Source organism: Dreissena polymorpha, chromosome 11, assembly GCF_020536995.1.
Source record: "Dreissena polymorpha isolate Duluth1 chromosome 11, UMN_Dpol_1.0, whole genome shotgun sequence".
Taxonomy (NCBI): Eukaryota; Metazoa; Mollusca; class Bivalvia; order Myida; family Dreissenidae; genus Dreissena; species Dreissena polymorpha.
The window spans coordinates 66,612,790-66,627,323 of NC_068365.1; the positions used below are offsets into that span (position 1 = coordinate 66,612,790).

The window sequence follows — 14,534 nt, forward strand, 5'->3', positions numbered from 1 at the left end:
CAAAGACTTCAGGATGAATCGCACTACATGTGACTAAGACTTGAGGAAGGTTCGCACTACACGTGACTAAGACTTGAGGAAGGTTCGCAATACACATGACTAAGACTTGAGGATGGTTCGCACTACACGTGAATAAGACTTGAGATTGGTTCACACTACATGTGACTAAGACTTGAGGATGGTTCACACTACACATGACTAAGACTTGAGGATGGTTCACACTACATGTGACTAAGACTTGAGGATGGTTCACACTACACATGACTAAGACTTGAGGAAGGTTCGCACTACATGTGACTAAGACTTGAGGATGGTTTGCACTAAACGTGACTAAGACTTGAGGATGGTTCGCACTACACGTGACTAAGACTTGAGGAAGGTTAGCACTACACATGACTAAGACTTGTGGATGGTTCGCACTACACGTGACTAAGACTTGAGAATTGTTCGCACTACACGTAACTAAGACTTGAGGAAACTCCACAGAGACACTGACATAAGTCAAAGACGAAAATGTTTGAGCAGAGTAAATGTATGTGGATGCAGGAAAACTATGGCAACAGCAATATCTATATTTAGAAACGTTTTATTTATACAAGTCGTTCAATAGTTATGTATATATAACAGAAGAGGTAGTACAAAAAAGAGTACGAATAATAGTAAATCTAAGAACCATGCAATGTTTTATCACCGGAAGAGTGTGCGCTAGCTACTTTGAAAACAAATTTTCTTAAAGAAAACAATATATAAATATGGGACCACGTTTTGTATTAAACAGAAATTTGTTGTTTTGTTCAGAACAATGCCCACATCCTAATCAGATTTACTCACGAGTTTAAAAGTATGATGGTTTACAGTTCAGCAAGCAGTCTTTAAATAATAAACAAGATGTGTTTGTGAAACACAATGTCCCCCTATATGATGTTTGACCTTGTAGGATGACCTTGACCTTGTGAAGGATGACCTTGACCTTTCACCAATCAAAATGTGCAGCTCCATGAGATACACATGCATGCCAAATATCAAGCTGCTATCTTCAATATTGCAAAAGTATTAATAAAATAAGCGATTTGGGCCACATATATTTGACCTCTGACCTTGAAGGATGACCTTGACCTTTCACCACTCAAAATGTGCAGCTCCATGAGATGCACATGCATGCCAAATATCAAGTTGCTATCTTCAATATTGCAAAAGTATTTATAAAATAAGCGATTTGGGCCATATATATTTGACCTCTGACCTTGAAGGATGACCTTGATCTTGACCTTTCACCACTCAAAATGTGCAGCTCCATGAGATACACATGCATGCCAAATATCAAGTTGCTATCTTCAATATTGCAAAAGTATTCATAAAATGAGCGATTTTGGCCACATATATTTGACCTCTGACCTTGAAGGATGACCTTGACCTTGACCTTTCACCACTCAAAATGTGCAGCTTCATGAGATACACAAGCATGCCAAATATGAAGTTGCTATCTTCAATATAGCAAAAGTTATTGCAAAATGTTAAAGTTGGCGCAAACAGACCAACAGACCAACAGACAGACCAACAGACAGGGCAAAAACAATATGTCCCCCACTACTATAGTGGGGGACATAAAAATGTAAATTTAAAATGAATTGCTTACATTTAAATACAAATAAGTATACTTTCTTTATACACATAATGGACTACAACTTAAAACTGAATATGCTTCCATTCAAATCAAATTTTTGATTGATAATCTTTATTGGCTAACATTTAATTGCCGCAAGTGAATTGGTATGTAATAACAAGGCTATTGTCAAGCAATATGGTCCCCTACCGGCTCCACCATTGTCAGAAATTGCACCATTTTCAGATTTTTTTTTTGGGTCTCCATAGCAACCACAATTTTTGACGTAGGAACAAAATAAAATGACGTGCATAATGTTCACATCGCAATCTATCCATGTTGCAAGTTTCATGAAAAAATATTAAGAACTTTTAAAGTTATCGCAGGATCCAGAAAAGTGTGACAGACAGACTCACAGACTGACTCAAAGACAGACGCACAGAGCGCAAACCATAAGTCCCCTCCAGTGAAACCGGTAGAGGACAAAAACACGTACTTGTATCGTCATGGTCCGTTAAATAGCTACAGTATGGCACGCATGTAGCACTTAAAATATACGTTCAAACGTGAATCAATAAACATTAAATGATCACATAGGCACCAATTCAACTATTAAGGCAAGTGAGAACAAAAAAGTTCGAGCAGATATCAGAGTCTGCTATTTATATGATATCAAAATTACCAACCATATATATGCTATTTATTATGACTTTTTTTAAAAAGGGGTAGAAAACTAGACAATAACACAAAATATGACAACCCGCACATAATCTAATTCAGCGGTTTACAGTGCAAAGCACACAATGCAAATGAGACAGACTGTTGACGTCAACATGGAATCCATGTATATTGAACTTTACACACATGACATACATGTAGTTAAGAATATCACAAATATTAACAAAATTTCACTCATTTGATCAATAAGCAGACATTCGAAGCAATAAAGTGTCACATGTCGTGAGATTTATCAGAACAGAAATACAATTATTTTATCAAGTAACACGTGAAAACAGCAGACCGCCATCAACATGCCATTTAAGTTGTTTTGCCTAGCCTATGTTAACACAGGATTGATGTTATTCTTCAACTCTAGCCATTTCTATATTTAAAACAACACATGTTAACGTATTTCTCGTTCATCACAGTCTTGTCCAGACTAAAAGACCCATATTGCATGAATGATACTCAACATAGCCACGCACAGGCGACAGCTACACTGATATACAAAAGACAAGAAAACGTCTTAAGCTCGTCTCAGTGTGTTACTTATTTGTAGTTTGTTGTTTATACCGTAATTAAGAATATCATACCAATAGACATAACAATAACTGATAGAAAACATTTCCTTATCCAGAAACATGCAAACCAAGCATTTCAAGTGAACATTTCATACAGTTTCAGCCTCGGTTTTAGCAACCAGGTCTTTAGTGACCGTGATTTTCTCGGTTTCCTCATTCAAGTGGTCATAAAGTGGAAACTCACAACAGAACAAACACTTGAGGGCCCGGGGCAGGCACCCATAACAAGGTGGAGGTAGGGGTATCAGCACGCTGGTGCGGGCCTTGTACTCTCTATACTGCTCGTTCCTGAAAGGTAATACACAAATTGTTAGTCAAAATCAGCTGCGTTCAGCGAAAACTGGGATTTATGCATGCTTACTAATATTAAAAATTTGGGGGGGGGGGGGGAGGGGGGGGGGGGAAATACTAAAATTTTTTTTTGGGGGGGGGGGGGGAATAAAAGGATCATAATTTAATACTTAGAAGCTTACATCTAAGAAGGACTTTAATTTTAGTTTCTAAAGGACTACAAACACATCAAAATGCCTATCTAATTGGTAACACGTTAACAAAAGAGCTTACTTTCGGAATCGCTCATCGGCTTTCTTTTCCAGTAGAGGTATACCGCTGAGGAAGAGAAGAATGGCGGATATGAAGATAGGGGAGAGTACCACGGCCCACTCGCCGTACGAAAGCACACTGGTGCTGATGATGAAGATACCGGCCCACAGGAGGATCTCGCCGAAGTAGTTTGGGTGCCTGGACACCTTCCATAGACCTGAACACAGCAAAATAAATGCATATACTGTAAAGCCATTATATTCATTGGCATGCAATTTTGTGGTTTTATAAAATATGTCTTTATCATGGACAGGCAAATTTGTGGATTTCTGAATTATGGAAAAAGGATTTTGTGTCCATCATTTTTGGAATGTTATCTGTTTCAAATTTATCCATCCGTCAATCTCCAACTAATAATAAGTAGCATATAGTACAATCAAAACTGCCCATGACTTTCCAGCATTGGGGCCATGACAGTTTAATAATATATATATTGTTTTATAAGAGCCTCGATCTGGGAAAGCAGGGCTTAATCAGTGTGTGTAAAGTGTCGTCTCATATAAACCAGTGCATTCTGCACAGGCTAACCAGGGACAATAAGCCTGTGCGGAGTACACATGCCATAAGCCCCATTTTTCCAGAGCGAGACTCATGTTTTGTAATTTTATTCATCATAATATACATTAAAAACTCGTGATTATTTTCCATGTGTGTATCTTTGTGCACTTGTGTGATGGAGTTTGTGTGTAAGCCATATAAACAAATTTCCGCTCTCTAATGCGTTTCTTTTAGAAAGGAATATAAACATGGGATACCAAGAGGGCCAATCGTCACTCCATACCTGTGTCACACCATTTCCCTTTGTTTGCAGGGTCGTTCCTAAACATGAACTTGGACTGGTCAGATATGGCCTCACACAGAAGTCCAAGGATAAACAGAACCAGTCCCACTATGTCCTGTGCCGTCCAATAGTCGCGAACCCCGGCATTAATTCCCGCATTGACAATTATCACTGGTAGACTGACTGTGAAAACCCAGAAGGCCTAAATAGAACAGATATAACAATTAATAATGAAAATAGCTTTTTTGTTAAAATACGTATGAACTCTTTGGGTGCCAAAAAACTATAAAGGTTGTAAGTGAAGAATTAAATATTGGACATAGAGAAAACAGCTATAAGGACAAACAAAGATAACTAGCTCTGATATTAAAACAATAAGAAGCTGGGTATTTGTTTTTACCTTCTTAACATTTTCAACCCAAAATTCTTAACCTGATATGAACTTGAATCCTTCGAGTTACACTGAAACAAACCTGAAAGGTCCAAAAGCCAGCAAATGCCAGACAGCTATCCCGTTTGTCGTCAAATCTCTTGTCCTCCCCAATCTTGATAATCCTGTAGAGCAGGTAGCCAGAGAGCCGCACTCCCCACACGATTATACAAGTGGTCACCATGATCTGTCTTGCAGCCCATGTCTGGAATGTGATAGTTTAGTGATTATGTAGGTAGTCATAACTATCTGTCTTGCAGCCTATGTCTGGAATGTGATAGTTTAGTGATAATATAGGTAGTCACAACTTTCTGTCTTGTTGCATATATCTGGAATGTGATGGTTAAGTGATTATATAGGTGGTCACAACTTTCTGTCTTGCAGCCCATGTCTGGAATGTGATAGTTAAGTGATTATATAGGTAGTCACCACTATCTGTCTTGTAGCATATATCTGGAATGTGATAGTTAAAGGGATCTTTTCACGCTTTGGTAAATTGACAAAATTGAAAAAAGTTGTTTCAGATTCGCAAATTTTCGTTTTAGTTATGATATTTGTGAGGAAACAGTAATACTGAACATTTACCATGGTCTAATATAGCCATTATATGCATCTTTTGACGATTTGAAAACCTAAAAATTATAAAGCGTTGCAACGCGAAACGATTGAATAATTTGGAGAGTTCTGTTTTTGTCGTTAAATTTTGTGAAACTACGAAGATTGCTTATATAAAGTATAAAATACGTCATGTAGTGTACTCGGCGGAATAGCTCAGTAGGCTAAAGCGTTTTTACTTCAGGACTCTGGCAGGACTCCAGGGGTCACTGGTTCGAATCCTGCTCCGGGCATTGTTCTTTTCCTTTTTTAAATTTTATTCTTGATTTTTTTACTGAAGCTTTTACGATCCAATGTTTACATTTATCAATCTAAAGCATTTAATGAATAAGTTAAAAAATGCCAAAATCTGTGAAAAGGCCCCTTTAAGTGATTATATAGGTGGTCACAACTTTCTGTCTTGCAGCCCATGTCTGGAATGTGATAGTTTAGTGATTATATATGTAGCCACCACTATCTGTCTTGTAGCATATATCTGGAATGTGATAGTTAAGTGATTATATAGGTGGTCACGACTTTCTGTCTTGCAGCCATGTCTGGAATGTGATAGTTAAGTGATTATATAGGTAGTAATAACTATCTGCCCTGCAGCCCATGTCTGGAATTGTGATAGTTAAGTGATTATACAGGTGACAGGGGTGTCAAATGGCTAAAATCTAAAATCCTGAAAATAAGCCTAGCATGTGGAGGGTCAGTGCCAAAAGAGGGTTAATAATTCATTTAATTATGTTAACTGTGTTACATTGTTGTCACATATGTCAAATTAAAATAATTTATGTTTAAAATGACATTTTGTGACAATAATCTTTCATACCAGAACAAAAAGCCTCTAATTTATATCAATATCAAATCAGTTTTTGAGGGCCTAAATCCTGAATTCAGGAATAATCCCGAACTTTGACACCTCTGGGTGGTCACAACTATCTGTCTTGTAGCCAATGTCTGAAATTGTGATAGTTTAGTGATTATACAGGTAGTCCACACTATCTGTCTTGAAGCATATGTCTGGAAGTGTGATAGTTTAATGATTATACAGGTAGTCACCGCTATCTGTCTTGAAGTATATGTCTGGAGACGGGAAGTGTGATAGTTTAATGATTATACAGGTTGTCACCGCTCTCTGTCTTGAAGTATATGTCTGGAGACTGGAAGTGTGATGGTTTAATGATTATACAGATGGTCACAACTATCTGCTTGATAAATTTACATGTAATGCTGTACTTTTGGCCAGTGGCCTATATTATCTCATAAACATGTCTGTCTGTCTGTCTTGTAGCTTATGTCTGGACTAGTGATTTTCTCTTAAATTTGGAAACAATTGTGTTTTCTTTGTTATTTTATGCTAAAGAATACTTCAAATTGACAATGTTTTCAACATAATATTTACTAAATATAGGTAATAAATTCAATGTTACACTTTATTTGATTTTTTTAATTATTTGGAAACCCTCAATTGGGAATGTTTTTCTAAATATATACTTTATGAGATATGGAATGGGACTAAATGAATTGTGTGTATTTTTATAATAATACTACCAAATAATAATGATGTTCAATGTGATTTAAAATATTTCAACCAGAAAATTTCCATTTTAACATTTACTATTCCTCTTAAAAGGATCCGCCATGGGCCACTAAAATAATTAATGAAGCTGTTTAAAATGAACACTGGGCTTAAAGCCACACACCTTGAAATGAAAGTAAATCTAAGTATAAATAATTTTTTTTTTTTTATCTATGCCAATTTTAGAATATATCTTGTGGTAACAAAGTAGACATTCGTCTTTTTGGCGCTTAAAAACTTAAAAATTATCGCGTTTGTTGAAATGGACGTATCATAATGTCTAGAAATCCTACTTTCTGTTTTAAAAGCAGTACCGTTCAAAAAAAAAACATTACTTGCTAATTAGGCTAAATATTTTATTTTATCTATGCCAATAAGAATATATCTGGTGGTTACAAGGTAGAAAACCGTCTTTTTTTGCTCTTTAAAACTTAAAGATAATCGTGTTTGTCTAAATGGACGTATACGTATAGAAATCCTACTTTCAGTTTTAAAATTAAAAATGAGGGCTGTTTGTAAAACATGCATGCCCCGCATATGGGCTGTCAGTTGTAGTGGCAGCCATTGTGTGAATACGTTTTTTGTCACTGTGACCTTGACCTTTGACCTAGTGACCTGAAAATCAATAGAGGTCATCTGCAAGTCATGATTAATGTACCTATGAAGTTTCATGATCCTAGGCCTAATAGCTATGAGAAAAGTGGACCTAAACACAAAACTTAACCAGACGCTGATGCCAAGGTGATGACAATAGCTCATAACTTTTTTTTCAAATGACCTTGACCTTTGACCTAGTGACCTGAAAATCAATAGGGGTCATCTGCGAGTCATGATCAATGTACCTATTAAGTTTCATGATCCTAGGCATAAGCGTTCTTGATTTATCATCCGGAAACCATTTTACTATTTCGGGTCACCGTGACCTTTACCTTTGACCTAGTGACCTGAAAATCAATAGGGGTCATCTGCGAGTCATGAAGAATGTACCTATGAAGTTTCCTGATCCTAGGCCTAAGCGTTCTTGAGTTATTATCCGGAAACCATTTTACTATTTCGGGTCACCGTGACCTTGACCTTTGACCTGAAAATCAACAGGGGTCATCTGCTAGTCATGATAAATGTACCTATGAAGTTTCATGATCCTAGGCCTAAGTGTTCTTGAGTTATCATCCGAAATCCATTTTACTGTTTCAGGTCACCGTGACCTAGTGACCTCATAATCAATAGGGATCATCTGCGAGTCATGATCAATCTACATGTACCTATGAAGTTTCATGATCCTAGGCGTATGCGTTCTTGAGGTATCATCCGAAAACCATTTTACTATTTCACGTCACCGTGACCTTTGACCTAGTGACCTCAAAATCAATATGGATCATCTGCCAGTCATGATCAATATACCTATGAAGTATCATGATCCTAGGCCTAAGTGTTCTTAAGTTATCATCCGAAAACCATCTGGTGGACGGACATACGGATGGACATACGGACCGACATGTGCAAAACAATATACCTTTATCTATATCTTTGAAGGGGGGCATAAAAATAATAAATCACTTGCTAACTAGGCTATAGATTTAATGACAATTTTGCACACTTTCAAATTGCATCTTTATGTATTGATTTATGCATTTTATTTCAAGGTGTGTGGTTTGAATATATGTGCGTAAACTGTCATCCCAAATAAACCTGTGAAGTCCGCACTTACCAATCAGGGTCAACACCCTATGCTTAAATGACACTTTTTTGTTCAAACAAAGTCCTTCCTGTTAAGAAATTCCACTATAGTCAGAAAATGTCCTTCTGATATAAAGCCAGTGTGGACTACACGGTCTAACATGGGACCACACTTAAAAAACCTGCATTGAGAGCTGAGTGTTTATAGCGCACGCCTCATAATTTGTAAATTTACCTGAGCCATGAGAAAGGTCAACAGGGCTAGCACCACAAAGTTGGTTCCTCCCGCAAAGTCTGTGACCTTATCGAACTTGCATGAGCACGCCACAAGGAAGAACGAAAACTGCATCCCAGCTGTGACGATAGCGCACAGAGCCAAGTTTCGTTCATCTAATACCCAAACCATGTTGATGGATTTTGCAGAATGACCAACAGCAATATGATCTGAAAAGATATATACATCAGCCTCACTCATAGAAAAGGAGGTTTAATGCATTGCGTAGTGTCATCCCAGATTAGCCTGTGCATAAGTAAAAGAAATTATGAATGAAAACCCATACATGTCTCAATTTAGAATAAGGGAAAATAATTATGTAGTCTTCACTTCTTTATAATCAAAAAAGGCTGTTAGAAAATTAGAGTGTCCGAAAGCTTAGAGTAATTACAGTATGCTTAGTAAAATGTTACAGCATTTTTTTATTTATTTGTTCAACATTAACCCAACAGTCATCATTCAGATAGTGAACCACTGATACTTAATGTTCATATAATGTATAAATTATAATACTATATAACATTGTAACTATATATGAGTATATACTATATAGCTATATATAGCTAAAATCCACCACCCAGCTATTGACACTCTTGGTTGCTGGAAGTTGCAACTAGTAATTGCATTTTCAATGCAAACTTTGCCGCCTGGAATCCGGGCGGCACTTTAAGGTAAAATGAGTGACATTAAACATTTTCTGGCATAAATAAACACATACAGATAATTATTAACATATACGGAATGTACAAAATATTTATATTAATCCAAGTTTTAAACACGTCAACAGTTCACCAAAATGTGTATGTTTTGGCAATGGAAAACGCACAGTATGCTGAATGTTAAAATATTCTAATTTATACATGGACTATCTCTGGAATGCTCCGAAAGATAGACCACGTGTGTAATCAACCGATTGTGCTACATCACCTATCTCCTGAGACTCTGGAAGATAGATTGAATCTTAAAATTCAAAAGTTTAGTTTTCAGTTTGATTAAGGTTTACATCAACTTTTTGTTTTGAGCAACCATTTATCCACACCAAATTGATGCTGCTGTGAATTGTTATTATCCCCGCGCTTTTTGAAAAGCGTGGGGATATTGTGGTTATCTTCGCCGTCAGTCTGTCCTGGCCACTATCTCCTCCTACACTATAAGCACTAGAACCTTGAAACTAGCACACATAGTAGCTATGAGCAAATGTGTGACCCTGCACTTTTTGGAATTTAGATCTGACCCCTGGGTCAAAAGGAATGGGGATTGGGGTGGGGCCAGGTCAGAGATTTTCACTCATTTTTTATGTTATTTTACATTAACTTCTTTATTTCTACACCGATTTACTTCAAATTGATACTGAACATCTCTTATGACAATACGGTCAATCTCAACTATGCATGGCCCCATTACCAACCCTAAGGCGCCCCTCCCACCCAAAATTGCCTTTTACTACATGTATAACTTCTTCATTTCTACACCGATTTATTTCAAATTGATACTGAACATCTCTTATGACAATACGGTCAATCTCAACTATGCATGGCCCCATTACCAAACTCTGGGGCGCCCTCGCCCACATAGACCACGCCCACCCAAAATTGCCTTTTACTATAAATTCTTCATTTCTACAGTGATTTACTTCAAATTGATACTGAACATATCTTATGACAATAAGGTCAATCTCAACTATGCATGGCCCCATTATCAACCCTAAAGCGCCCCCTGTGTCAAACATGTGGCGTGGGGATAGGTGTCGGCCTCTGCCGCGCCATTTCTAGTTGTGTTTAATACAATTTATTAGGTTGATTGAAACCAATTAATATACAGACTTCAGACACTTTTTTAACGTGGAATTTGGTTGAATCAAGAAAAATGAGCCGTAAGTATGTACTCTGACATAAAAGCTCAGAGCATTAAAAACAACTAAGCTACACATCAGTGAGACCAAAATTGTTACTTCAATCATCCCATCATTATTTTTCTAGGTTCCTAAGTCATGACCTACCTTAATTAATGTGACAGGGAGACTTGGAAGAAAATCGTCCTCAATCGTTGATCGGAGAAGTATTGCTGAAACAATTCGCGTTCAGACTCGAGAGTAAATCTGTGTATGCTTAATTATATTGACTAAGCTGTTATGCTCCTGCCTTATGTAAGTTTGTTTACGTAGATTATACACACCTTGATATTTGTCTTCAACTTCTATTACAGTTTTTTAAGTACAAGTTCTGATTTATAAATAAAAACTGTGTTACGTAAAGTACAAAATACATGTTTGTTTACAGTTCTTTTTATAGAAGCCACACGTGTATCGTCACATGACTTGAATTAACACCTAAAATATCTAAATACATTTTTAGAAACCGCATGCGTGCATACATGGGTGAATATTTGATTAGGTTCCATTTACTGTCCATATTCAACAATTATCTAAATGGTAGACATTAACAGAGATAAGTTTCATAATTACAATGTTAAATAATATGTTAACAATATTAGATAAGAGTTCTTAGCAGTCCACACGCTTAAAGCAGTTTTATGCTTTGTCGAAGCAACTAACCCCCATTTTAGTAACGGTGTGTTGTCCGAATTCTTAAAGGGTAATTTTCTTGATTGTTTTATAAAAGATTGTCAAACGAAAATTAAAAAAGAAACAACCATATGGAGCTAAATATATTTAAACTTAACTTAATAACAGTTAAATTTAGTAGCTTTATATGCAGAATATTTATAAATGGTCAGTTATGGCTCTGACCGTAATTTTTCAAGTCGACACCGTTACGAAGAGAATTTCATCTACCGCACGGTTATGATACGGGGATACTACTTTTTTCGAAAAGTAAACATTCTTTCAACCTCTTACGTCATAATTAAGCAATGAACAGAGCGCGAAAAATGTGAAAATCATCAAAAAGTGAGTAAAATATTGAACGTACATTGTACTTTTATTCAGTGTCAACACCGTTCTTCCATTTTCTTTGCTATTTCCACTTCCTGTTCTTTTATGATTCTCAAATATTATGTATTCTTAGATGCCACAAAATAATGTGTGCGTAATGTATTTTTGAGACAAGCAGAATGCTGTTTGTGGATGATCAAATGCCTGAATGTCATCACCGTTACAGTCCACACCGTTACGCTGAATGAGTAACGGTGATGACAACATCGTAACGGTGTGCACAAAATATACACACATTATGGTGTGAATAAACTTCGTTTTCATATCGCCGATTGTTTTTCAAACAACATCGCAAATTTAACATGGAATTTATCAGACAAAAATGGAGAATTAATACAATTGGAATCAGTTCTGTCAGAATTCCCGAATGTCATCACCGTTACGTTCCACACCGTTACGCTAAATGAGAAACGGTGTTGACAAACATCGTAACGGTGTGGATAAATTTATACAAACAATATGATGCGAATAAAGTTCGTATTCATATCGCCGATTGTCTTTCAAACAACATTACACATTTTACATGGAACTTATCTGACATACTTTCTAGTAAAAAACACGATGCGAATAAACAAGAATATGAAAGTATAAGATTATCTGTCCACACCGTTACAAATGTGACAACACCGTTACGCCGCATAAAAAAGAAGACTTTTATATACATTAAGATTCAACAAAAACTGCAAACGTGTTTTAACATCATAAAGTCTTCAAAAAGGTGTCCAATGAAAGAATAATTAAGTATATAAACATGTACACAAACATTTTATAGAAATTCTTAAAGTTGTAAAACGTAATTAAAATGTGTATTTACACCGTTACGCACTTAATGTTCTGATAACGTCACTGACGATTTGGAATTGATGTAATAGCCACTCATGATCACTTTATACAATAAAACAACGCCAAAAAATTCATTTAAATTAAGTTGAAATGAAATAATATTATCAAACGAGTATTTATGTCCGTAACGGTGTTCTCTTCACAGCTTTTGACGTGCGTCAAATAAGCCTTCATAATCGCGATCTGGGTCACATTAGGTCAGACGTCCGTCTGACATGTACCTAACTGATAAACGGTCTGTCGACACTGCTTTACTTATTGTGTTTTTGATTTTTTTTATTAAGAATGGAACCTAATCAAATATTTACCCACATATCCTTGTGTTTAATTCGACGGTGCAAGGTTTTTGTTGTTGTTATAAAGATGCACAAATATAAATACAATCAATGTTAGTAATTACACAATACATTACCCTAAAAAATCTTCGAGCAGACCAACTGAAAAAATGTTTAAGTTTGTTTACGTTTTAACTCAATAAAAGATACTCAATCCGCATGTTCATCATGTAGGGTATTTTCGACGGTCACAGTCAACCTTATTATACAGCATAAAAAAGATCAGCACACCTCTTAAAATTTAAACCAGCACTTTTCTATTCAGTTCAAACTGAAATATCGATGTTATTTTTGGCAGTTGTGTAATATAATTTTCATAATATCCATTTTCATAATGCACTCCAATGATCATTTAATATTCTGAGAAGCTTATCGAATTTATACATAAAACCTTTAACAATTATTTATGAAAATGCCAAATGCACTAAATAATTAAATCTGTTAATTACAACTCGTCATATCGTGTATAATTAAATGTAAATTTATAAATGTGTTATTGTGTAAAGGTAGGACGATTTGCATGAATTTGATTAAGAGATTTTAATGTACAACCAAACTTGCTCTTTTTGCGGGAAACCATTTGATGTTGAACAGTAAACTAATTTACAATACATTCTACAAAAAGCATCACATGGCTATTATGGAATGTTCGGTATGCGAAGCAGAAAAACTGACAGCATTTGGATTCAATCAGAAATTATATACATTTTAAATGATAAATTGGACGATTTAGGGATTAGTTAAATAATGAACACTGTTGTGAAATGATGTGAGTTTGTTTATTTGTCGTTTATATTGCTTGACATATTGTATTCAAGTTAAATAGCATGTAACATAAGCAAAACATGCTCAAAAGGCGTGTTTATACTTGAAAATGTGTAATGTTGAAAATCACGAATTCCTTTTGTCTTTATGGATGAGTCACGTGGTCGGTTGGTGGTGGGGGGGGGGCTATTAGATATGTTCTTCATGTTTTCAAAATCAATCAAAATTAAGCTTTGCCCTGGAATGGTGCCTCGAAAATGTAATACAATTTATATAGAATCATCTGGTCATGGTAAAGCGCAGCGCAAAGAATATCACTTATTATATTTATTTTGACAATTAATTATAAGTTATCTGAAAATGCCCGGGCGAAAATGTCACATTAAAGGAATTAGAAACTTAATTAATCGAAGAGTGATGAAAGCTTACTTAGTTTTACGCTAATCGTCTATTTTCATTATTGAAAACACATTGTCTTTAGTAAGCCTGCATTGTCATGTGATTTAAAAAATAATAATTTTTAACTTAAAACGTGAAGGTGTAACGGTAATAACGTTTGGAGTAGAAGTGGAATTTAAAGCACATTTCTTTGCTTTAGGAACTTTAGGAAAACGCGGTTCCTGGATAATCGACTAAACAATTCAGTGGGGTCGGCACCATGAAACAGGGAATACGAACAGTGCCCAGAACCCAGTTAACTCGAACCGACCCACAACACGAAATAAACGACATAAATAAAATAAGCAGTTTTGATGATACGTACCGAGATCATTGACTTCGCAAAGTGTAT

General features: G+C 35.9%; 2 protein-coding genes across 5 annotated transcripts in view; one reads left to right on the forward strand and one right to left on the reverse strand.

Moving 5' to 3' along the window:
* Positions 1 to 14,534, forward strand: part of LOC127850612 (uncharacterized) — a 1,644,088-nt gene that overhangs the window by 527,413 nt on the left and 1,102,141 nt on the right. The gene's annotated exons all lie outside the window — the stretch shown is intronic.
* Positions 571 to 11,161, reverse strand: LOC127850623 (uncharacterized). 3 transcript variants are annotated; one of them, XR_008035381.1, is made up of 7 exons: positions 10,848 to 11,148; positions 8,810 to 9,018; positions 4,762 to 4,923; positions 4,289 to 4,490; positions 3,469 to 3,664; positions 1,269 to 3,192; positions 571 to 970 (listed from the first exon to the last, which is right to left on the reverse strand). XR_008035381.1 is itself a non-coding variant. In XM_052383799.1 (6 exons), exons 2-6 carry the CDS (start codon positions 8,978 to 8,980, stop codon positions 2,994 to 2,996), a joined length of 930 nt encoding a protein of 309 aa, XP_052239759.1. In that variant the 5' UTR covers positions 8,981 to 9,018; positions 11,024 to 11,161; the 3' UTR covers positions 571 to 2,993. The 3 variants fall into 3 exon arrangements, 2 of the variants coding, with proteins under 2 accessions (XP_052239759.1, XP_052239758.1); XM_052383799.1 differs by having other exon boundaries at positions 571 to 3,192; positions 11,024 to 11,161; XM_052383798.1 differs by having other exon boundaries at positions 571 to 3,192.

Coding starts and splice junctions, on each gene's coding strand:
- LOC127850623 (XM_052383799.1), bottom strand. CDS start 8,980: ATGGTTTGGGTATTAGATGAACGAAACTTGGCTCTGTGCGCTATCGTC. Junction 4,924..8,809: donor TGACCTTTCTCATGGCTCAG/GTAAATTTACAA, acceptor ATCACATTCCAG/ACATGGGCTGCAAGACAGAT. Junction 3,665..4,288: donor AGGGAAATGGTGTGACACAG/GTATGGAGTGAC, acceptor TGCTGTGTTCAG/GTCTATGGAAGGTGTCCAGG.